Source organism: Scleropages formosus, chromosome 14 (genome assembly GCF_900964775.1).
Source record: "Scleropages formosus chromosome 14, fSclFor1.1, whole genome shotgun sequence".
NCBI lineage: Eukaryota > Metazoa > Chordata > Actinopteri > Osteoglossiformes > Osteoglossidae > Scleropages > Scleropages formosus.
This window is the reverse complement of record NC_041819.1, coordinates 8,575,001-8,599,650: the sequence shown is the minus strand read 5'-3', so window position 1 is coordinate 8,599,650 and position 24,650 is coordinate 8,575,001. Positions and strand designations below refer to the sequence as shown.

The following is a 24,650-nucleotide window of genomic DNA, read 5'->3' as shown; positions in this document are numbered from 1 at the left end:
AATGATATGACTGCATAGACTATATAGCCTACAGTATGTATGTATGTACACTGACTGATATTTTTATGCTAATGCAAAATATTGTTTTAATTCTGACAGATGGTGGAGCATCATAGCAATAAATGTAATCATGGATTAATGTGCACGCTGCATGATATTAAATGGGACATAACAGCAGCTTCAGCTGATGTATTTTAGATATACTTAATGGTTCTAGATCAATAGGCACTATCACTAACAAACGGGGAATTAAACTTTAAATGATGACAATCATTCCCATTGTTCAGGGACTAAAATCACTTATATCTAAAGCCTATGGCATATTTTACAGCTGGGAGGTGGGTGGCTAGCAGGCCCTTTGAAGTGGTGTACAAGGAAAATCATTTCCAATTTGGGGTTCCGGTAATTTCTTGACTCGCTCATCCATGTAGGACCCTTATTTTCAGTGCAGTCAATACGGGCCTCGCGACAGGTCTAAGTGGAGTTTCTCGACGCATCTCTCAGCATGAGAGCGATCATCTCCGGCCACTTGGAGGGGGCCGCAGATGAGCTGTAATTGGGATTTAAAACAATGACCCCACTTAGCACACCAGAAACCAAATTGGTCTCACAAATTAGCAACCTGAGTCATTTCTGAGATTCACCACAGACACCAGTAAGACTTCCTTACCATGATTCTAATTATATATCTGTGTAGGTTTAGCCACTGAATGTTATAGCAAACATTAACGCAATTGTAACATAAATTTAAACACAACTGGAATATTGCAGGTCTTTATTTATTTAGTAGGAGATGCATGGCTCTTTAAATTGCAGACCTCCATAGTTATATGTTCAGCTCATGCTTTTCTCCGAAGAAACTTAGAATGTTAACCTACAAGCAATAATTTATCTGTTTATACAGCTGGGTAGTTCAGGGTAAGTATCTTGCTCAAGGGAACTACAGTCAGAGGTAGATACTGAACTTTGCAACCTTTGGGTCCAAAGGTAGGAGCTCGAATCACTACGCAACCAGCTGCCCCTATACTACACTGATTTGCATGAAGACAAGGACAGTAGACAGCTGACGGACACCTTTCACAACTTCACAACCAAACACATTTCTTTTCCGAAATGCACAGACAGGTGCAGATTACGGCCAGCGTTCATACAAAAGCCATAATCTTGTGTAAACCTGCCCTGGCCACATTACCGAGGAGGATGTAGACATCCTCCAGGGAGAAATCTGTGCTTCTTGTTTTGATGTGAAATTCTGTGCCATGGACACTGTCAGAAGACCATCTTCAGGGCGTCACGTGGAGAACAAAGGAGTCTTTTTTCCTGCCAGCTGTCTCTAATGAGAAGCAGGGGAGCATATTCCCTTCTTGCACCTGAAATGATATATGATCGGCAAAATAAGAAACCCTGGCACCACGAGAAATGCGATAACCAAAATAACCAGCAAAGTTGTTTCGATCACGCGGTGTCAGCTGGAGGCAAACATCTTAACATTTGTTTTCTTTAAGACGTGCGCATTATTTAGGTGAAATGTTACCTAGAGCTATCCAAACACGGTCTATCGAGCAGCAATGGTCTTGTAACACTTAGGAGTGTCGGTGTCTCGTATTGCTTACATTTTTCTGTCCTTGAAGAAACAAGCTTGGTCAGCGGTTTATGCTGGACTGCAGGACACCTGCTGAGTGCTGCATTCTTCTGCTCTAAACATATGTGGCTCTCATAATAATCTCCATCCTGTGTTTTCAATAAGGCGAGTGTCCGTAGCACATCTAAGGGAACCGAAACGGCGGGTTTCATCGGAACGTCACTTCTAAGAGCTGCACTAGGAAATTATTATTACTGTATTATTATTATTATTATTAGCTGTCTTTCCTTGTCTTTATCTTTCCTGCTTATAAGCATCTGAAATAGAAAATATTACTGTTCATAAGAAACAATGGGTAAAATTATAATTATTATGCCATTATAACAAAAACAGGAGAATCGTATATAGCACAACAGTCATGTGTTGAAGGGGAATCATAAGAATACTGAATTGACTGCAAAGCCATCTTAAAGAAATTTTTAGAAAAGATTTTAAAAGTTACAGAAAAGGTTCTCTGATAAAGTGACTTTAATAGCAGCGCCGGTATGATTTGAACGGCAGGACTTTAGTCAGGGTGTGTTGTCACTGCTTAATTGTTTCTCCATTAGGTCATTTTTAATTAGGAGTGAAAATGAGCTTCAGTCCCCGCATCCTGTGTTGAGAAGTCCCTCAGAGCGATGTGGATGTCCCAGCAATGTCAGGGGAGCGGCAAGTCACAGTGGGACTCTGAGTCCCAGGCTGCACCAGCTCTTGAGCCTCTTTACTCACACACACACACACACACACACACAGAGACAGGTGCTGAAGCAGCAGACAGAGCATCATGTGTCCTTTGCCCTTTGCAGTGTACTATGGTGAAAGCACATGTGGCAGCCACACTAAGGGGTGTCATGCTTACTCTTGAAAGTCAACGGAGTGAGTCCATTCGTGGGGCTGTAGACAGTGTAATGGTTAGGCTGTTTCAAACCCATGGGGATTGGTTTGAATCCCACTCCTACTGTAGCAGCCTACCCTTGGTCAAGGTACTTAGCCTGAATGGATAGAGTAAAAATACCCTTCTGTATAAATATGAAAAGCACTATTATCTAACATTGCAAATCACGTGACATACATTGAGTCAGCTGAATCATAATCATGATCATGATGCGGCATGTCTCTCATATTCCAGTTACTGTACTTATAGCGCTGCTCGGACAGTGTGTAAACTAGCAAAAGGGCAGATATCGTTCTTAAATGTTGTCATATCTGTCTTCGGAGTCAACTGTCACGTTTACGCGGCGCACTCGGTCCGCAGAAGCCCCTCCGCCGTGTCGCGCGAGCTGCTGTTGCGACTGCACGCGGGCGCGGAATCCGGTAGTCACGTGATACACGCAAGCTGCGTGCTACCGCCAGCGTCCTGCGTCGGGAGAGGGGAGTCGGCGGAACGTGTGGCTGAGAGCGTGAGTTAGCCCGGGTAAGGACCCCGTGCACGAGGCGGTGTAGCCGGCTGCCTGTGTGGCTACCAGCTTCCTTGCATGGGACGTTTACAGGGCAGTCCGGCCTCCTGTCTGTTACCACAGCGGACATTAGAGCACAATTATAATTAGCCGCTGCCGTGGTGTCACATTAGGCCTGGTGGGAGCGCCACCTGGCTTTCTGCGTGGATTTCCGTTTTTACGTGATGTTTGTGCGTCGTTGTGCGTGCCCATTCACACGCACGCGGACGCAGCCGCGTGCTCACACGGTCGTGTGTCGCTGTGTCCGTACAGGCGCCGGCGGTGCGGTGCGGTTGCACGGTGGGGAGGCCACAGCCATTCAGCTCGCCGCGTCCCCTCTACTGCGGTAAAATGACGAGGTATTGCCGCAACTGCGTCCCAAATATCATGATATAATCCGTACAGCATGATACAGCACTAGGAAAATGTTGAGTACACTCCGGAGTCACGGCACACGGTGAGTCGTTATACTATAGCAGCAGTGTATTTACCTCAGAGTAAATAACTTTCTTCACAGAAGTGAAGGTTGTCTGAGTGTAAAATCGTTGACGCGGCAGACACACGGATTTTGTTAATAATACTTCTCAGCAGGTACGACCCTTGTGTGTTGTGTTTTGGTGTGGTTTTCCCTGCATGGTAGTGTTACTTTTGTTTTGAACAATAAGCAGGAGCTCCCAGTCTAGTCTGCGCTGGCTGCGCTGGCTGGGCTGGGCTGCGCAGTGAAGCTGCCTGTTGTAACTCGTCGTCAGCAGGTGCCCCACGGGAGCAGCTGGTAGCTCCTGCTCTGGAGCGACCCCAGAGCACGGCACCGATGCGACGGTCATCCGAGATTTCAGCCTCAATCCATGACCGAGCCGACCGTGCATCTGCTTTTCCCTCTCCAGATAGCAGACTGCAAAGCAGAATGTGCAAACGCGCTGAGCATCATGGCACTCTCTGATGTCAGATGGGACCAGCAAGTACCTTTGCCAAAGCTGTCTTCGTGTCAGTCGAGGATTGTCGTCGGATTGGCAGCTGTCCTGTGTTTCGCCAATAGTTACGATGGAGAGTTTGTCTTTGATGATTCTGAAGCTATTATCAACAACAAGGTAGTGTCCTTGGTCTTGCCTGTTCATTGTTTATTTTTCAGGTTCTGTGGCACAAAGGCATGCTTTTCTTTGCATGTCTCCGTATCATAAAAATTAACGTATGCTTCATTTTCATACCAGTGCTCTTTGCGTGTATATGGCATGTTAGCTTGCCGTTTTGAAATTGAAGGTTTTAAGTGGCTATGCGTGTGTGTGTCACACAAAGAGAGTGTGTTCCACTGATGAATGGATGAGTGACCAGTGTAAGTAGTGTATCTAGCAGTGTAAGTCACCGGGTGTGTGGACTCATAACACTAGAGTTCATTGGAAGTCACTTTGGAAAAATGCATCTTCTAAGTGAATAAATGTAAGTGGCAGGGTTTTTATAACTCTGGGCACTGTTTTTGTACATTTTCTTAGCTATGTGGAGCTGCAGTTACTGCAATTATTATTATTATTATTATTTTTTTTTTCCAGGACTTAAAGCCAGAAACCCCTTTGAACAACATCTGGAGAAATGACTTCTGGGGAAGTAACCTAAGCAGTAACACTAGCCACAAGTCCTACCGGCCACTCACAGTTTTGACATTCAGGTATCAGTATAGATTTGTATGAAACTGCCCACATAAATGGGATTAGGATGGAGGTTTTAAGTGAAATTAGATCTATACTTGTTGGTTTGTGAATTTGTGGCAATTGCTCAGTGAGATGAACAGCATGTTTTGCCTTGTAATAACAGTCAAATTCACATATGTTTTTTCCACTGGCCAGACAGACTCACTGAATTTCATTTACCACAGAAACTTTGCCAGAGCAAGTTTTATTTTTTCCTCATCTGTATTGTTTAAAAAAACTAATGAGCAGTAAAAACTGGAGTTAACTGTCTTAACTATAAAAATTGAAAAAATAATAATATTGATCATTTTAAAAATTAGAATAGTTTTTAAAAATCCAGAAATTGAGAGACAGATGACGTTTCTAACAATGTATCTCTAATTGTACATCCAGGTCAGGGGCAGTGTGTAATGGTTAGAGCAATTGCCTTGCAATTAGAAGGTCTGATTTAAAAATCCCCTGTTTCTGTTGTACCCTTGAAAATGGTGCTTGTACTAAATAGATACAGTAAGAAAACCGTGCTGTGTAAATGGGTAAATAATTGCAAAGCTGATTGTCTAACATTGTAAGTCGCATTGCGCAAAGACATCGGGTGAATATGTAAATGTTCATTTTTCAGCACTTTGGAATTTGATGCCATATCAACATGAATGTGTTGACATACATTATATTACCGCTTATTTTTCAGTTTTAATTATAACCTTATTATTTTTCTAATACTCCTCCTTTACTCTTCTTTCAGATTGAACTACTTTTTGGCTGATGGACTGCACCCCGTGGGCTTCCATGTACTTAACATTGCCCTTCACAGCATTGTATCTGTATTAATGATTGATGTGTTTACAATATTGATCGGAGGCTCTGTCAGCCAAGTCTCAAAAGCTGCTTTCCTTGCCGCGCTCTTCTTTGCCGTCCACCCAGTTCACACAGAGAGTGTAAGTAGAGTGATTGCATTACACAGCTTTTGGCACAACAGGACATGTTGCTTGGTTGCCATATTTACGAATACATTAGAAGTCAGCAATGACTTTGTGAAACTGCTGTTGGTTTCTTTTTTTGGTCAAGGTTTTGTATAGTTATTTTTTATTATTATTTTTTTTTTTTAACCTGTTTCAAACTGCTGAGCATCAGGTTGATGGCTATTACATTTTGATGAGCACTGATATTCAGCACTCTTGTACTTTGATGAATAACAGAGAGAATTGTCTTGAATATGCAGTGTGGACTATAGAGAGGCCAGACTGTGGAGTACTGTGCATATCAAGAAACACTGTTGCAGGAGTGCAGAACCCAGACACCCAGCACTGTGAAAAGTGCAGTTAGCTAGTTACCCACACAGATGTAGCAGCAAAGAAATGATGGAGAGGAAGGACATGTAATAGATGACTCATTTCCAGGTATGATGCTACAGGTTATACATGCTACATTGGTGCAGATATAATAACTGTAAAATACACGTTGCGTAAGCACATTTCATTTTTCTCATGAAGTTGGTGTTTGAACTGCATTAATGCGTGTTGCATGTGAATGTACATTATATTCCCTAAGCCTTACTACTTTAGTACCTCAAGATTCAGGGAGATAATGAATTTTCTACATTTGAGGATGAGCTCAGCCAATGGTAAGGTGGCATAAAGTCCCTGTGATAATTTGTATGCTTTTCCCATTCAAGGTGGCAGGGATTGTGGGTAGGGCAGACCTCCTATGTGCCCTGTTCTTCCAGCTGTCTTTTTTGACATACTGCAAAGCTTTTCGAAAGGGTGAGTTTCTAATGGAAGAAAGAATATTATTAGCAGGTAGCATAGTGGTTAGAGCCATCACTTTGCACTTGAGGGTCTGTGGCTGCAGTGCTCTTGAAGGGATACATAGCCCTGAATTGTTCCCATAAACGTTATCTAGTTGTATAAATGGATGTTATTTAAGCAATTTTTCAGTAATTTAAATACTTAAATGTAGTATTAATAATATACAATGTTATTTTAAAATATTTTGTGACATCTTTGCTGTTTTATCAGTATAAGTGAATGTAAATTTAACAAGATACTTTAACACTGTTGATCAGTAGAAAATTATACATGACAATGTTTCTATTTCAGCTTCAGAGTTATTGATTGATTTATGTTTTCTATTTGTAAAGGCAAACATAAAGAAGACACATTTTCTGTGATATGGATTGTTGCAAGCCTCGTTCTGTGTGCTGTAGCCATGCTCTGCAAGGAACAAGGGATCACAGTTCTGGTATGAATTTTTGATTAACATGTTTGACAGAGGGTGGTGCAGTAAGTAATGCTGCGATCTCGCAGCACCTGGGTGGTGTGTGAGAGACGTGGGTTTGATCCCCATTTGGTGTTTGCATGTTCTCCCCATGTCGGTGTCAGTTTTTTCCAGGTGCTCTGGTTTCCTTCCACAGTCCAAAGACATGCGGTTCAGGTGAATTGATGATGCTAAATTGCCCATAGTGTGTGAATGGGTGAGTGAGTGTGTGTGCATTTGGCTACCATGTGATGGACTGGCATCCCGCCCTGGGAATATCCCCTTCAGCCTTCTAACAAGTGCTTTCGGGCCAGGCTCCAGTTCACCACAACCCTGCTCAGGACAAGTGGTTATTGAAACTTGCTGGGTGGAGAGATGTTTGAGTTGGTCAGTTTTAAAAAGAAGAAGAAAAAAAAAAGGGAAAAAAAAAATCACGACTCAAAGATGTTAACGTGCTCTGATACCCATTATCCCCTTTTGTACCTTATGTCAATTTTTTTTAATGCGAATTTGCTTCCTTTATTATTTTGCCATTTTTGCACTCTTTGTGTTTGCAGAGGTCTTAAAAGTGTATAGAAACATATGGAAATATCCAGAATACAATGTGCACTATGTAAATATTTTGTGTTGCATTTATTTTGTGAGAATACATATCTTCCTAGGGTTTATCCTGTCCCTCTAATGAATAGTTTTCTCATTTGTATTGTCAGGGGGTAAATGCTGCCTTCGATGTTATCATTATTTGTAACATAAAGATCTATGAACTGAGCCAGAGGATACTGTTCAAAGGAAAATTAATAGAGGTAAGTTTGTCCATTGAACTAAATTTTCATAAAAATATTAATCAGTTTCTCTTCATATACGTATATCATAGTTGCTGTGGACTGTGGTGAAGGAACAAGGGAGTTGTTCCAGTGATTTGCTTACCCTGTTTTTTCTGTCGCCACTTTCTCAGGCCAATGAACTGTTCAGACGGGGACTTCCCACACGAGCAGTTCTTCTCACCTGTGGTGGAACCCTTCTATTGTATATGCGATGGAAGATCATGGGAACTGGCCCACCTGCCTTCACAGAAGTGGACAATCCAGCATCTTTTGCAGAAAACACATTTATTAGAGTGAGCTAAGCCATATTTATTGTATTTATTTAGCACTTTTTATAGCTATGGTCCTGCACCTCTTAAGGAGGGGTACCTCATGGGTACTTCCAACAATTTCACAAGGAGGCAAGACCTTTGATTTCATCCAATGGTTGTTTGTATCCCCTAGCACTTTCTGGCCTTAATGCAATTTGTAGCAAGTATCTATTTTTTGGTCTTGAATGTAATTTGGATATTACCTAGCAGAGTGTGTCCAAAATATTACTTACAGCAAATTTGTCACATTTAGAATTTCATATCAGAATTTGTCAGGATACTGTACTAAATAGAGCTTCTGCATATTTGTTGGTTGCACAGAAAAGTCAGAAGTTGCATATTTGCCAAAGTGAAGGCTAACAGAAGACTGTGCAGACAGTTTTACATCCAGTGTTATGACTTAATTCCATCTTTCTTTCACTGGATTTTTCATTAGTGTTGAAACAGTAATTGACATTTATGGGGCTACATCTTGAACATATTCCTTAAATAAGAATAAGGAATAAGGTATTGATCATTAACTCATGTCACCCAGTCACTTTCAATAACCACTTGTCCTTATACACTATAACAGCAGTTCAAGCCCTATTCTTTATGGTTTAAATAAAAAGGTAGTTCTGCAAAAAAGTTATTTTATTTTGTGTTTTGTATGCAGCCAAAAAATGCACTAAATACAGGTCCTATGATTAAACACCTCTGAGTCTGTATATAAAAACTAACTCCAACCAGTAGTTTCCATACCTGTGTTGTTTAGCAGTATGACCATAGTATTCCAAGTCAAGTCTCATACTGAAAGTGCTGGGTAGGTCAGAGGTAACACCAGGATTTTTGTGGTCCCCCTCACTTGTGAAGTCGCTGGAAGTACTTGTGGAAGTTCCCAGAAGTTGACTGATATTCTGATCTGTTTAAAGTACAACAGGTGCTCAACTTTCAAGTCACTTTGTCCGTTAAGTTACAATAAATAAAAAAATAAATAAATAAATAGTAGTTCCTGTATTAACTTATCGCTTAAGTTTTATGAAAACCTCAGAAAATACTGTAATAAATACTCTATCGCTTCCATTACTTCAATCGTGTCCTATGTCACCACAATATTGATAAGTTGTAACACTTATTATTTTTTGATGATTTCAAAAAATAAAATTAACTCATTTAAAAGGACCGGAAATAAAATTAAAAAGGAAAAATACACAACTTCCTATTCAGTCCTGATTGTTGACCGATTCATCACTTAAGCATGTCCAGTATTGGCAGCTTGTGGCCACTTTCAGCTATTTTTAACACTGTCAATTAAAAAAAACACAACCCTCCATTTATTTGTGTTAAGCTCAGTAAAAATATTGTATATGGCTATAACTAAAATATTTTGTAAGACCATGCATTTTATAGTTTGTTAACTTTGAGCAACATTACAATTAAACTAAAATGGCAAACCTTGGCTCCACAAACTCTTGTTTGTTGTGGATTGTTGATCAATTCATCCTATAAAAAAGACGCACTGTTGTTGATCTTGATGTTGATCACCAATGCCAGTGAATACCAGACACAGGCTGGAAACACTGCAGCTATAATAAATCAGGGTAGACTCACACTCGTGTTTGGGCACGCTTACTCTTTCTGCCAGCAGCTGGTAAAAAGACACTGGTCCCTTTCGCTCATCAACAGAAATAGAATGGTGAAGAAAACGCTATTAACAATAAATTGGAAAATGTTTGAAAATTCATAGTCTCTTTGAAAATTAACATGATCTGCTAGTGTAGTTACTTTGATGACAAACGGTAATATTTGTAGCAGCTAATATTCATCATAAAGGTAACAGTCATAGTTGGGGATGAACTTCAAGTGATAAATAAGATTTGCTTTGTCATCTATTCAACTTTCTATTCAAACATTTAACTTATTTTCTATGTGAGTTCATCAGTCTCTTTTATCATAAGTGGTCAGAATCCCTTCAGTTACTTCTGGATGAATGAAAAATAGAAATGAAGGATTGGTTCTCTGCATTTTATATGAAACAGTTTTCTTGGTTGGCAGGCTGTAAACTATAACTACTACTACTCCCTGAACGCCTGGCTGCTACTGTGTCCCTGGTGGCTGTGTTTCGACTGGTCCATGGGCTGTGTCCCCCTAATCGAGTCGCTTCTTGACTGGAGAATTATATGGGTGCTGCTGCTGTGGATCTGCTTGGCGCTCCTGATGGGCCAAGCTCTGTGTTCGCAGGACTCTAACAAGAGGAGGTAAATTACCACACCGTTTCAGGAGGAGATAGGTTTTAAACAAGCAGAATCTGTTTGTGCTTGTAATGTTGCTTGCATTTGTAGGTTTCTTTATAAAAAAAAAAAAAAAAAAAAAAAAACACTTAAAAAGAGACAGTAACTGTAAGTAAGATGGCCGGCCTTTACAGATGAGCTGTTGTTGGGTTAGTGTTATTTTTGCACGTCAGTAACAAATTACAGTTGCAGCATTACTTTTACATTTATTTATTTAGCAGATGCTCTACTTCAAAGCCACTTCCAATGAACTCTATGTAGTGTTATGAGCCCACACACCTTATTCACTGTGGTGACTTACACTGCTAGATACACTACTTACACTGGGTCACTCATCCATACATCAGTGGAACATACTCTCTCTGTCACTCACACACTATGGGGGTACCTGAACAGCATGTCTTTGGACTGTGGGAGGAAACCCAGACAGACACGGGGAGAAAATGCAAATTCCACACAGACTGAGCGGGGATCGAACCCACCTCCTCTTGCCCCCCCCGGGGCTGTGAGACAGCAACGCTACTCACTGTGCCACTGTGCTGCCCATTAAGGTATTGTATGCATGGTGGCACAGCTCCTGGGCTGTGAGTTTGGACATGGGTTTGAATATAGTTCAGTCTGTATAGAGTTTGCATGTTCACCCCATGTTTGTGTACGTTTCTTACGCTCTGGTTTTCTCCTACAGTCAAAAGACGTGTTTGGCTACCAAGTGAATTGGTGACTGAATTGCCCATAGTGTGTCTTGAGTGACGGGGGGCTCGGTGGCACAGCGGCGTGGCAGGTTTGGCTGGGTCCCGCTCTCTGGCAGGTCAGGGGTTCGAGCCCTGCTTGGGGTGCTTTGTGGAGGACTGGTGTCCCATCCTGGGTGCGTTCCCTCCCCCCCCCCCCAGCCTTACGCCCTGTGTTGCCGGATTAGGCTCCGGTTCGCTGCGACCCCTCTTGGGAGAAGCGGTTTCAGACAGTGCGTGTGTATGTGTGTGTGTCTTGAGTGTATGTCACATTATTCAGTTGTATGAGTGGATAAATGATTCCAGACAATTAAGAATGTCTACCTCTGTAAACTGACTTGGACAAAGGTGTCAAATAGTAGTTACTAGCTACTCATAATTGTATCTATTGTATGTAGAATTCTTGTAATCACATCAGTGGCACTCAGTGTCGTGAACCCCCCCCCCCCCCTGCACACGCACACAGATTGGGTGATATAAAGATGCTCCCTGTCTACCCCTTGTCAGGAATTTGACTTTTGGACTGGTGCTGCTGGTGGTCCCCTTCCTCCCTGCCAGCAACCTCTTTTTCCGAGTGGGCTTTGTGATTGCAGAGAGGGTCCTGTACTTGTCTACTGCAGGCTACTGCCTAATCCTCACCTATGCCTTGAGCCGTTTTTGCTTCCTGTGGAGGAACTACAAGGTAAAGGCCCTGACCTCAATGACACCTTTGCTTTCTATACAGCTGCCCTCATCCTCAGTCAAGTCTCGCTTTGTATTTGTGCTTTGTCTTTATACACCATAAAGTGCTTATGATATGTTTGTGTTTTTGCTCCTGAGAAGTGCCCTTCTCCTTCATGTGCTTGTATACCACGGTGTTAGATGTTTGCCCTGTTCTGTTGCTGTGCCCTCGCAGATGCTGCTGCGCGCAGCCCTGTTGGGACTGATCTGTGTGAATATGGCTCGCTGTGCTTTCCGCAGCCAGCAATGGAGATCAGAGCAGAACCTCTTCACAAGCGCCCTCTCCATCTGTCCACTCAACGCCAAGGTCAGAACTGCTCTGGTGTGGGATCAGTCTGAATGTTTTTACATTTACATTTATTCATTTAGGTGATGCTTTTTTCCAAAGTGACTTAGTGTTAATCTACCTACAGTTATTTACCAATTTATACAGTTGGGTGATTTTACTCAAGAAATTTAAGCTAAGTACCTTTCTCAGGGGTACAGCTTGAGGTGGGAATCAAACCTGTGACATTTTGGTCCAAAGGTAGCAGCGCTAACCACTACACTAACAGCTGAATCAGATGTTAAATTCTTTGATGTGCACGGGGTTTGTTAAATTATCATTACTCAACCACAATTTTTTCCAGGTTCATTACAATGTTGGGAAAAACCTAGCAGATAGAGGCAATCAGAGTGCTGCTGTCAGATACTACAGGGAAGCTGTGAGGTACGCTTCATCAAAGTTTCATATGAAAATATGAACATGTTCTCATTATAATACACTGTTAACATGTTGTTCGTGTAACTATTTCTCCCCAGAGCTTGTGAGATTTTCTGTGGCGTGTTAGGTATATCTTTGTTGTGTATTATTCGTTGTTGTCTGGTTGTAGCAACAATATTTGTCTTTCAGGCTACATCCAAAGTACGTCCATGCTATGAACAACCTGGGAAACATATTAAAAGAAAAGAATGAGCTGCTGGAAGCTGAGCAACTGCTTTCTAAAGCAGTTCACATCCAGTGGGTAAACATAATGTTGCACTTTAAATGATGTTTATGTGCATTAGCATGTTCGTCAGTCTTCATTTTGTTAATCTCAACTAATGTTTTTTTGGAGGCCTGACTTCGCTGCTGCATGGATGAATCTGGGAATAGTGCAAAACAGTTTGAAAAAATTTGAAGATGCTGAGCAAAGCTACTGGAATGCGATCAGATTCAGGAAAAAGTATCCTGATTGCTACTACAATCTTGGACGACTTGTAAGCGCCTTATTTTCTTCATGTTGATACTGTCCAGTTGTACCGTTGTGCTTTTGAAGTCACAAAGAAGTGGATGTATTTATACTGTCTAAAATTGAGTTGGCAGTTGTAACGCTGGTTTTTTGTTGACATATTTGCAGTGCGATGGCTTTTTCACAGTACTTTTGTCACCAGTCATATTTTCCTCAGCATAAAAATGCTGCCTCTTTCCATGTCATTATCCTGTAGGTGAGCTCTTTCCCAAGACCACAGAGTACAGTAGATACCCCGTCTTCTGCCAGATATTTTGAGCACTAAATATCAGTACTTATTATCAGAATACAGCATTGGAGTAGTTTGAAGAGAGAAGTGAATTTCACAAATGAAACATTAAAATACTTTGTCAACATTTGATAAAATGGGTACAGTTGTGTTGAACGTGACTGCTGCCATTGTATGCCTAGTAAAAAACTGCCACAATTTTGAGGAAGTACTGCATGTTTTAGAGTTCATAAAACATAAAATGCAGTACACACTCAGTTAGTGACTTCTTTATGTATTTCACACTAGTTGAGATAACTTACAATTAAAATAATTATTTCTCATTACATCCTGGGGTCCCTGAGGACCAGAATAGCCCATCTTTGGTCTAAAGTGTTTTCCTATTTTGTGACTGCTAACTTCAACACTTCGTTAATTTTTGATGTTACGTATAGTACCGACAGTGCCCTCCCCTGTCTCCCTCATGGTGTATTCATGTCTAGTACGCAGACCTGGACCGACACCTTGATGCCTTGAATGCGTGGAGGAACGCCACAATGCTAAAGCCAGACCACAGTCTGGCCTGGAACAATATGGTCATCCTGCTAGATAATACAGGTAATAAAACACTTAGTTGAAGTTTGTTTTAATTGCATTAATTAGGTACAATACATGCTTATTTTATTGAGAATTTTAGGTGAATGTATTTCCTTGAGCCAAATTTACTCTACATGCTCTTTTTTCTAAGCGGTGCTTCTGCTTCCAGAGGCACATTCTCCCAGTAGTTTACTGCAGCTTAATATTATTCTCCCCATTTATTTCACATTTTAGTAAAATTTATTCAGATGGTTGTTCCTTATACATTTGTTTCTGTATTTCCTTGGTTTTCCTTTTTTTTAAATGTGACCTACACATGATTTTGAATGGAATTATGTTAAACTTTTTTTTCACTTTTGGCTACCTTTTGCTTGGATTCTGTCCCAAATATGAATAATTTTTAATTTTAATATTCAGACTTCATACCTGTTTGCATTGTTTTGTGTACTTCAGGCAGTGGTTTCTCCTTAAAAGTTCTGGTGAAAAGTCTTGATGTAGTATATCACTAAAATTTTGTTTTCTGTGTTCTTTTCACAAATGTAAAGGCAACCTGGCTCAAGCTGAGATGATTGCCAAAGAGGCCTTGAAAGTACTTCCTAATGACCACACCATTATGTTTTCTTTAGCTAATGTGCTTGGCAAACAGCAAAAGTACAAGGTAAAATGAAAGCCACCGCATTATTTCAGTTAAATGTTCTTTGCAGTAATTTTATTACATCTTTCCACTTTTCTTCTTTATTTATTTACTCATTTATTTAGCTGATGGCTTTGTACAAGACAGCTTACAATGTTACCTTTGTACAATACACAAGTGCTGACAAGGTTATAACACTCATTTGATGACATAAGATGAGATCAGTATTATACAGTGCGCAGGAGAAATGAGCTGTATCTTATGACTCTCATTGCATTTCCTTTTGCATGTTTGTCTTTTTGTACTCTGTTATGCATATCATTTTTGCAGACCTTAATGATACTCAACCTTTGGTTTTTTACTGTGAAATGACCATATTTCTGATATTTGATATTCTGATACTAATGATATTTGACATTTAAATGGTATTTATTGAAGTTGCCCGTTCACCTAAATGCATTAAATGCTTTAAAACGTAATTTATAGTGAGCCATGTCTGTTTCTTTGACAATAAGGAATCTGAAGGTTTCTTCCTGAACGCACTGAAAATCAACCCCAATGCTGCCAGCTGCCACGGTAATCTTGGTAAGATTTTTTTCGACTTCTTGTTTTGAAATTTCTTATGTTTGACACTCTGGTCTCTTTTCATGATAAAAGCACATTGTAGCACTAATTGATATAGCTAGTGTGGTTTTGTGTCCAGAAACCGAATAGTACCTGACTACAGTAAAAAAAAAAAAAAGTAGACCAGGTAAATAAATTATCTTTTCATTATGAATCAGTTTCCATTACAGAGGTAGTTTTGTTTCACTTTCAGGCATTGTATTTGACTGAATTTCATTGCACAAGTAGGTGCACAAAACTCAGGATAGAGTAATCCTGATCACTTTCTACAATTTTTTTTTTTAAAGGTATACAAACATTTACATACAATACAGGAGTAGCAGCTGTGTAAATTCTTATCTGGGTATGATCATAAAGTAACTGTGTAAACATTTACACCATACATGAAAAACATAAAATAATCCAGTTAGTAGTTTTCATGCTAAGACCTCTGCATGACAGTGTTAGACAACATTTTCAGGCCCACAGTCTTTGACTAAACAATGGTTCTCTGGTTGTATTTCAGCGGTTCTTTACCATCGCTGGGGAAAGCTGGAGCTGGCTAAGAAACATTATGAGCTCTCCTTACAGCTAGACCCCAATGCACCAGGGACCAAGGACAACTTCAACATGCTGAAACGCAAACTGGAGCAGGCACACAAAAACAACTGAAAGTTTTGGAGCAGACATTATAATTTAACATTTCTGTTGGAATTCACAGCTGAAGAAATAAAAAGTTAAAATAGAGCTTGGCCCTGCTTCATGTTACCGTAGTGTGCAATCATCCTATGCAGATCAAACCATTTCCAGTACTGGAGCCCACCAGAAGCTTTGTAACTTGAAAGTTGATAAATTTAGAATTTACTACTACAGACTTATAGTTTTGTGTTTGCAATAGTGCAACAAATTGTGCCAAAACTCTGTATACAATTGTACTTTTCCTAGGGATTGCATGAAATGGTGCCCAAAAACAGTAATTAATAATTTATGAACTGTAGTTTTAAGCAATAAGAAGCAGAGAGGGCAGTTGCTAAGCCTGGGTTTCAGTAGGTATACTTGCAATGCAGCAAGTGTGAGATGACTTCTTCACAGTACTTTTGTAAACAATCGTATTACCTCAGGAGAAAAGCTGGCTTTTGCATTTCATTTACCTGTAGGTGGGTCAGTGGTATCCCATTAATGTATAGTAAAATACTCTGTCTCCTACATTTCTTAATTTATTAACAAAGATGAAATATTCAGTCACATTTTTATTACAATATAAAACAAAACCATACGTTTAAAACTTAGTAAATGTGAAATAGAAATTGTCCATGCCATTTGGATATCCCTTTAAAAATATTTTTTTAAAGGTTGATTCAGACTAATTGACACTTAAAAAAAACTTCTGTATAAAAATTCTAAAAACCATCTAAATGTTACATATTAAGACTACAGCAAGTATGAAACAATATGGTAGGTGGTAGGTAGCTTAAAGTATCTGCAATATTAATTTTATTAAAGGCAAATTATCATAGATACTTAACACCAGACAAGTATAATAAAAGCAATTAAAAATTCTGCAAACAAAATATTAAGATTATAATCACAAAAGGGAAAATCAAACTGTAAAATTGGTATCTGAAATAAAACACATTAAAGTTAGATCATAGGTTTGAATTCCACCTCCAGCTGTAGTACCCTTGGGCAAGGTACTTACCCTAAATTAGATGCTACCCTTCTATGAGATGTGCGTTGCTTTGAAGAAAAGCATTTGCTAAATGAATAAATGTAAAGTGTACCAACAAGATAACTGCCATATGCTTAAGAAGGCCAGTGGGAATTACAATTACTCAAAAACCAAAATTTTTAGACATTTCAAACTAAAACAATAAAAACATTAGACATCTCAGACTACTATAAACCATTCTACATTCAACCTTGTGTGTAAACACATACACTATACACACACACATAAAAACTACAATTGCATACAGTTGCTGCTATGTGTGTTTTGGGGGGTTAAAAGGAAGACAAGTTGCCATGTGAATGCTTTTCCTCACCCTGCATGGGAGGGGATAAAAACAAGAAATGAAATGCAAGGTCAGCATGCCCACCTTCAGTACCAATACCTTTCCAACTAAGGACACAGTCCAGGTTTCCACCAACTGACTGTCCTCCTTTGCGGTTCCTTCCTACCCAATGAATGAATGAATGGATGAAGGAATAAATGAATGAACTAATGCCACTTTGTTATTCAAAATTCTCTTATGCCTATATTTTCACTGACCTGTAATTTCTGTTTCTAGTTTTCACACACACATACTAATACTAGCTATTAGTCTAGTGTATAAAGTCAAACAAACTTGTACAGGTAATCAGCTGATTAGGTTATCTAAAAAAAAAAAAAAAAAAACGAAGCTAAAAAAAAAGAACAAACAAAGGCTCATGCAAGTCCAGTTGCATGCAACTGAGTTGCCTTTTTTTTTTTTTTTTTTTTAAAAGCTATGCCATGACCTGGATAATTGAGAATCTTCACAGACTGATGAGGTTACAAGTTTAGACGATGGCTTTGCCCAAGGCACCTTACAATGTTAGCCTTGTACGATACACAAGTGCTGACAAGGTTACAAGATACAAATCATATGACGTAATCATTACACAACAACCCAGAACTGTCAATGTACCGACACGGCCGCTGAAGGGAGCTTTGTGATTGGTCCTTTCACTTCCCATTTCGCTTCTTCACCAATCAGAGATCAAGCATCGCTAACGCGTTTTGGCGAATGTTTATCACTTTTGGGTTATATTTTTTTATATAGGATTTAAACTGTAACACTTAAGGGTTTAAACTATAACACTTAAACGAAAACAAGTTAGGCGATACGTTACGTAATACTCAGACGTGAGCGTTGCGGTTGCCACGTGATCCACGGCGGCTCCAGTAGTTTTGCGCTTCCGCGTAGCGCTTCGGCTCAGTCAGGTGCCGTAACCCCTGCGGTTCTGAGTCCGTGGTGTTCTCGCGCCCCGGAGCTCGAGGCAGTCAAAGGTGCCCTGGACACGTTAGGTACGTAGGTACGTACATACGTGCGACCGAGCCCTGCGTGTCGTTGTCTTTCATCGCAGTGAAGTTTCCGCGAAGGGACGTCGTTCGCTGGTCTGAGAGAGCGGAGGACGTTAGTCATTCATTCTCGTTCGTTGTTAACATATTTAATAGTCAGTTACAGAGTTGTATTATTAATTGCCACACGGCAGGAGGAATAACGCGTCGCTATGTATGTAGGGTCGTTTCGTGACAGTGACGGCTCACAAATGACCTGCATGCAAGCATCGGCGGTTATTCCTTTTTCTCTGTGTTTTGGAGCTACTAGTAGTGTGTGAACTGTGTTGAAGATGAAGGGCCGCTTTAAAATTTCACCCTGAAGAAAAATACTAGGTCACATAGATTCGAATCCCACCTGTAGCTGTACCAAGGCTTGAGCAAGGCAAGCCAGGTACTTACCCTGAATTGCTGCAGTAAAATTACCAGCTCCTGTGTGAGTGGGTCAGTAATTTGATGTTGTACTGCTTTGGAGACACGTGACGTGGCACGTGTCAACTGAGTAAATATAAGGAGCGTCAGCGGAGCTGCTGCGGGAAAGTCTGTGGATCATGGCCGTTCAATTACTATGCGTTAAAAAAAAGGTAATTGCAGTATTCTGTGACCTCTTCCCTTCTGTGCACATAATGCACACTTTGCAGGGGCGGCTGATGGTGCTCTGGTCACACACAGCTGCTCTGCCTTCCCTTGCTGGTTCAAATTCCACCCTCTGAAACCTATAGACTGACCCCTAACTTGAGTGGGTGGGAATGTGTGAGCACCTTTTATAATTATAAAATACCCTTTAAATATATATATACCATTAAAATACTATAAGTGCCTTTTGAAACCACACACATGCTGTCTGAAACGGGGTCGCGGCAAACCGGAGCCTAACCCGGCAGCACAGGGCGCAAGGCTGGAGGGGGAGGGGACACACCCAGGATGGGACGCCAGTCCATCACAAGGCACCCCAAGCGGGACTCGAACCCAAGATCCGCCAGAGAGCAGGACCCGGCCAAACCCACCGCGCCCCCTGCTTTTTGAAACCAGCTAGCAGATAAATGCAATTTATGATAAGGAAAATTCCGATAAACTTTACTGGGGTCAAGGTGTACTTGGGTTTGACTTAAGGACAGCATACCAGTTATTTGAACGTGTGTGTAGTTGATTTACTTTGCAGTGTAGATTGCTTGGCTCTTAGAGACACTGGGATATGGTGTTACTTTCAGTGCCACTTTTACCCCAAACACTCTTTGTACATGGATTCGCAATCAAGTATACTTTATTTCTGCTTTAACTTCTGTCAATATTACAATGTTATAATTGTAGTGTTTTTTAATGTATTGGTTTATTTAAATGTCTTGCAACCAGTCCCCCCACCCCCTCCCCAATTAGCACAATAAGAAGAATGGTGTTTGGGGAAAGATATTGGACAGTGAAGATGATAAATTGTATTATTTATGTTATATTTTATTGGTTTGTTATTAAATACACTCCTATCACAGTGTGTGATGTTCTTACTGTATCCTGGTTTTCATATGGTTGTGATTACTTATCTTTTCTTAATTACTATTTTTATTTCTTTGCTGTACAGGCCAAGTTCGCTACCATATACCTTGTGTTTAATGGGAAGGACAAAGGCAGCTTTGCTTTTATTATTACAGGTATGTGTAATTAAATGGGTTTAAACTACAGCAATATTCTTTCATGGATGAATGATAAAAATATGCAGGAATAAGTTACTGTACATGAAGTGTTTAAACACTGATAACCTATCTTCATGAGTCCACGAGTGACATAGTCTGTAGCACTAAATAATACCACTAAGTCATTTTGCATATCTTGAACTTTGTGTTGCAAAATCAAAGATTTTTTTCATTCATTGTTATTTGTAATATAAATTTCACTTTTTCATTGTTGTTAATTCTCACACACACACACACACACACACTTTCTGAACCGCTTGTCCCATACGGGGTCGCGGGGAACCGGAGCCTAACCCGGCAACTCGGGGCGTAAGACTGGAGAGGGAGGGGACACACCCAGGACGGGACGCCAATCCGTCGCAAGGCACCCCAAGCGGGACTCGAACCCCAGACCCACCAGAGAGAAGGACCCGGTCCAACCCACTGCGCCACCGCACCCCCCTTGTTGTTAATTCAGTCCAGTTTAAAAAAGTGTCTATGCAAAAGAGAACAAAGTTTTGCCATAAGTTATTCTCTTTTATAGTAATTTCATTAAGATGTTTAAAAAAAAATGTAAAAATCTTACATTTACCAGGTAATAAAACAAAGGGTCTGAGTCAAACTAGCATTCAGCTCACATATAAGATAAAGCACTGTTTATCCTCATCACAGGCTCATGTGACTCTCGAAGCCCACATGACCCATGTCTTTGTGTACGGAACGTTGAAGAACAGCCAGCCAAATTTCTTCCAAATGATAGACAAGAGCAATGGGAAGGCGACGTTCTGTGGCGGCGCTCACACCGTTGAGAGATTTCCACTGGTGATCGCAGGCAAATACAACATCCCATTTCTCCTCAACGTCCCGGGCAAAGGCCATCGGGTCAAAGGGGAGGTCTACTGCGTCGACTCTCAGATGCTTCAGTTCCTGGACAAATTTGAAGGCTGCCCTCACATGTACCAGCGCACGTCTGTTGATCTGGAGGTCGAGGACTGGGTGGGAGAGAGTGGTACATGTGGGTCAAAACTAGCTCCAGGCAGTCGCATGAAGGCCTTCGTATACAGCACCACTACCTACCAGCCGCAGTGGCTAACGCTCCCTTATTGGGAGAATTACGATGCCTATGGGGACCATGGCCTGGCTTTTGTTAGCCGTGAAAACAGGGATTAATTCAGGGTTAAAGATTATTCTAATAACAAATTTTGACTTTAAAATCTATTGCACTTTGACTCAGTGTCTTTAATGTAGTTTATAAGTAGCAAGTTAAAGCTATATTATTCGTTTATTCTCTTTTCCAAAGTGACGTACAAGATTAGAAGGAGAGATATTCTTTTATCATTAACAGAGATTCAGCCAGGACAGAAGGCTGTTTTTGAAATTCTTACGTGCTGTGTCTTCATTTAGTGTTTCAGTATCGATGATGGTTACTGGGAACACATTACTCCAAGTAATAGACAGATATTAACAGATAAGTAATCTGCTTTCTCTTAAGAAACAGATGTACAGCACAACAGAATCAGTTTATTTTTAATGTAATTCCACCGAGTTTAAGCATTGACATGACAGCTATTAGAATAAATCCAAAACGGCTGGTTGTGTTCGTTGTCTCTTCTTTTTCAAAATATGTTTATTGTAGTCAGTGTGTATAATGTCATTGTGAATTTTGCACTATAATGACATTGCTTTGGGTCACCTTGTACTTCAAAATCATTGCAAGAAAGGCTGTTACAATTATGAGCTTGTTACTTAGGTGATGTCTTTGTCCAAGGTGATATTCAAGGTTTTGAAAGTAACTTTACCGGTTACTTAGAGTGACACACCCATTTTTACAGAATGACATTACTACAGTAATTCAGAGTGAATACCTTGATCAGGGGCATGGCAGCAAAAGGGGGATTCGATCTGGGATATTCAAACTTCAAGGCATACACAATTATGAAAGGGGAAAGAGTTATAAATATGCCTTTTGGGTGCACTTTAGTTCCCTCAGTATAGTGTCCTTTCTATTAAGCTCCCTCAGGGTGTTTAACAGATATTCTACTAAATGTTTTTTGCAAAAAAAGGATAAAAACAAGCTTGCATTTGAACCTAGAAAATGGTGTGGTTTGGAGGATTTGTCATTGCCATGTCACTTCCAGCAAAGTGATGATGTGAGAAAGAGCACGGACTCTACAGACAGACAGCGATATACTTTTTATACCCCCCAGATGCATATTTCTCTATTTCATAGTGTACTGTCTTTGTGTCACTCTCATACCACATTCTTGTTCAGAGGATTTACTAATCATTTCCAGCGAAACACCCACCAGACTTTTTTGCAAAATAAAATGAAGAAATGATTGTTGTACAAGCAAGATAAAACTTTTCTTCTGAGCATGGGCAATCTGTTAAAGGTGCCTCGAAATGCAGGTGTGGCAGCTGACTGCAGAGTGCTCAACGCGCTAATTTCATCCTCAGAAGTCGCGTGATCCCTCTTGAAAGAGTTTACAGTAACAGCTGTGCTCCTCTCACAAGGGGGTGAGCCCATCCCTCAGCTGGAATTTGTGTAGAACAGATGGAGAAATACATCAGTCCCCAGCCCCCCAAGCACATACTGTTACAGTGATTAAAGATACTGTATGTTCTACAGTCGTAGAGGGAAAAAAAATGTGCCCATGTTGGTTTTTGTCAAAGTGAAACTGGTGGGTTCGCACTGACAACCCTGGTGTTCGTCGCAAGGTTGTGCCAAGAGAAGATGGTCATCAGGCACTGTGTTGTCATCTTATTTTCCAAAACTCCTCTGCTTTGTGCTGGCGACATATGGCTTTCATCCATATATCAGACAGGTTCATCTGTCATTATAGAAGCTGAATGAACGGAACCCCGAGACCCAGATGGAAAGGTATTTAGGGCTTACCTGCTAATGATGTGCTTCAGCAGAAATCCACACCGACAGGACATGACAAAGCTCACAGGGTGGATTATGGCGCTCGTGGGCACCAGTAACTCACACCAGGTTACAGCAAATCATAAATAAGGTACCTGAACCCTTCACAGGGAAGCTCGGGTCAGGTCTACTTCGGGCAATTAATGAGCAGTATCTGCTGCGTGAACGTAACAGACAAGAACTTTCCTAGGAATTAGGCCATTCAAGGAAACTCGTTTCCAGCTCCCTCAAATGTCTCATTGCCCAAGAAAGCGTAATATCGGTCTCTAGATTAGAACAAATTAAGCCATTCTTTGGCATCTTTAATTATTTCAATGGAGATTGCCTCCCTTTGTTCCTCCTTTGGCCTGGTGTTTTCTGCCAAATTTAACAGACGGCTTTCAGGCTATCGGGGGTCCGCCCCGATGTCACCTTCTGCCGCAGAGCAGCTACCCTGGGAAGACAATCACCCCGAACCCTGCTGTCTGCTGCACAAAGTGAGAATCCTTTAATTGGCCATTTTATGCCACATTTTCCTTTAGGACTGCCGGATCATAAAAACGCAATTAGGGCTTTCAAGCTCAAGCTTAATTCATTTTTCATCCATCCCCTTCAAAATGAGCAAATTCCACACCCCTTTCACTGTTGTTAAGCATCATTTGAGGAGTGATGATGGCTCTGGTGCAGCTGGTTTGCCAGCTCATTAGAGTCTGATTCAAACTGTTATAGATGAGGGATCTACTTGCTGGGTAAAAGGTATGATAATTCAAAACATTATTTAGCATTTTAGCATAAAATGATACCAGCACACTTTAAAGGGAATAATCTATATCCATTGAATTATTTAGCATAAATAAGAATCTGCATAATAAAGAGCAAAGTGGGGAAAGATTAGGAACTGCAACTCCACGTGTCACCTGTGGGGGCAGTGTTATTCACAAAAATAATTTCTCAGAAAGGAGTGGGAAAGAAGAATAAAAAACATTTTAGAATGAATCATTTCTGGGTTGTTAAACAAGAAAGGGCATAATTATAAAGATAATAACATTTAGCATATTCTTTATATATGAGCAGGGATATCCAGCTCAGATTTTCTGCAGGGTTTTCTGATTTTCCTTCAATGAGAGCTCTTAATTACTTTTATTTACTCTCAAAAGCCTCAACTGAGATGTTGCATTCTGGCTAATGATACTGACTGTATTGTGTTAGGGTTTTTTTTCAGTTATGTTAAAAACAATTAGTGTGTATTGGAGAGTAGCTCTTCCCAAATGATCAAAATGTGCTTAGTGATGTTGCTAAATGGTATAAATTTTGTTCTTTAAAAATGAGAATAAATGTTAAGTATTTCAATTAGTCATCCACAAATAATTGATTTAATTATTTAACAAGGAAATATTATAAGGCTGGGAAACATTTTTTCCAGTTCTAATTTCATAAATAGAGTGGGAACATATTAGTGCAGATGTAATACTGTAGTACTTTTCAAAAATTTTGCTTGGAACTGAATTAAAAATTTAAAGCAAACTCACATCATCTGAACCTGGTTTAATGTGATTTGAATTTCAGAACCGATTGTGTTAATACCCCAGTAAAGAATGATTATTAAGAGCTTGGAAGGATGGAGAAGAAGCAAATCCTCCAGAGTGTGAGGTGCTGGTATGACCTCCCTGCTGTGCAGCAAACCGGCATGTTGTTTCACTTAACAGCTTTGAACAAAGTAATGACTTGGTACAGTATAAACATTATTAAATTCAATCAGTTCATAACATTGTTTGTAGTTTTTTCTTATGGTTTCAAGTGACCATTTTTAAGCCACTAGCAAAGAAGTATATATTTTATTT

At 40.2% G+C, this 24,650-nt stretch overlaps 2 protein-coding genes across 4 annotated transcripts; both read left to right on the top strand.

Annotated features, from left to right (window-relative positions):
* The first annotated feature begins 2,978 nt into the window (after nt 1-2,978).
* tmtc4 (transmembrane O-mannosyltransferase targeting cadherins 4) lies at nt 2,979-16,402 on the top strand. Of its 2 annotated transcripts, XM_018729122.2 has the most exons (19): nt 2,979-3,035; nt 3,331-3,416; nt 3,942-4,145; nt 4,602-4,717; nt 5,482-5,674; nt 6,412-6,499; nt 6,877-6,977; nt 7,703-7,795; nt 7,948-8,109; nt 10,162-10,364; nt 11,633-11,807; nt 12,021-12,152; nt 12,475-12,554; nt 12,738-12,845; nt 12,943-13,084; nt 13,828-13,942; nt 14,467-14,579; nt 15,071-15,140; nt 15,685-16,402. In XM_018729122.2, the coding sequence occupies exons 3-19, from the start codon at nt 3,984-3,986 to the stop codon at nt 15,828-15,830; spliced, it is 2,199 nt and encodes a 732-aa protein (XP_018584638.1). In that variant the 5' UTR covers nt 2,979-3,035; nt 3,331-3,416; nt 3,942-3,983; the 3' UTR covers nt 15,831-16,402. The 2 variants fall into 2 exon arrangements, with proteins under 2 accessions (XP_018584638.1, XP_018584639.1); XM_018729123.2 differs by lacking the exon at nt 3,331-3,416 and having other exon boundaries at nt 3,000-3,035.
* A 1,283-nt stretch (nt 16,403-17,685) lies between these two features.
* Nucleotides 17,686-22,062, top strand: LOC108920414 (gamma-glutamylaminecyclotransferase-like). Of its 2 annotated transcripts, none has more exons than XM_018729154.2 (3): nt 17,686-18,204; nt 19,814-19,883; nt 20,577-22,062. In XM_018729154.2, the coding sequence occupies exons 2-3, from the start codon at nt 19,845-19,847 to the stop codon at nt 21,072-21,074; spliced, it is 537 nt and encodes a 178-aa protein (XP_018584670.2). In that variant the 5' UTR covers nt 17,686-18,204; nt 19,814-19,844; the 3' UTR covers nt 21,075-22,062. The 2 variants fall into 2 exon arrangements, with proteins under 2 accessions (XP_018584670.2, XP_018584669.2); XM_018729153.2 differs by having other exon boundaries at nt 17,686-18,212.
* The last annotated feature ends 2,588 nt before the right edge of the window (nt 22,063-24,650 follow it).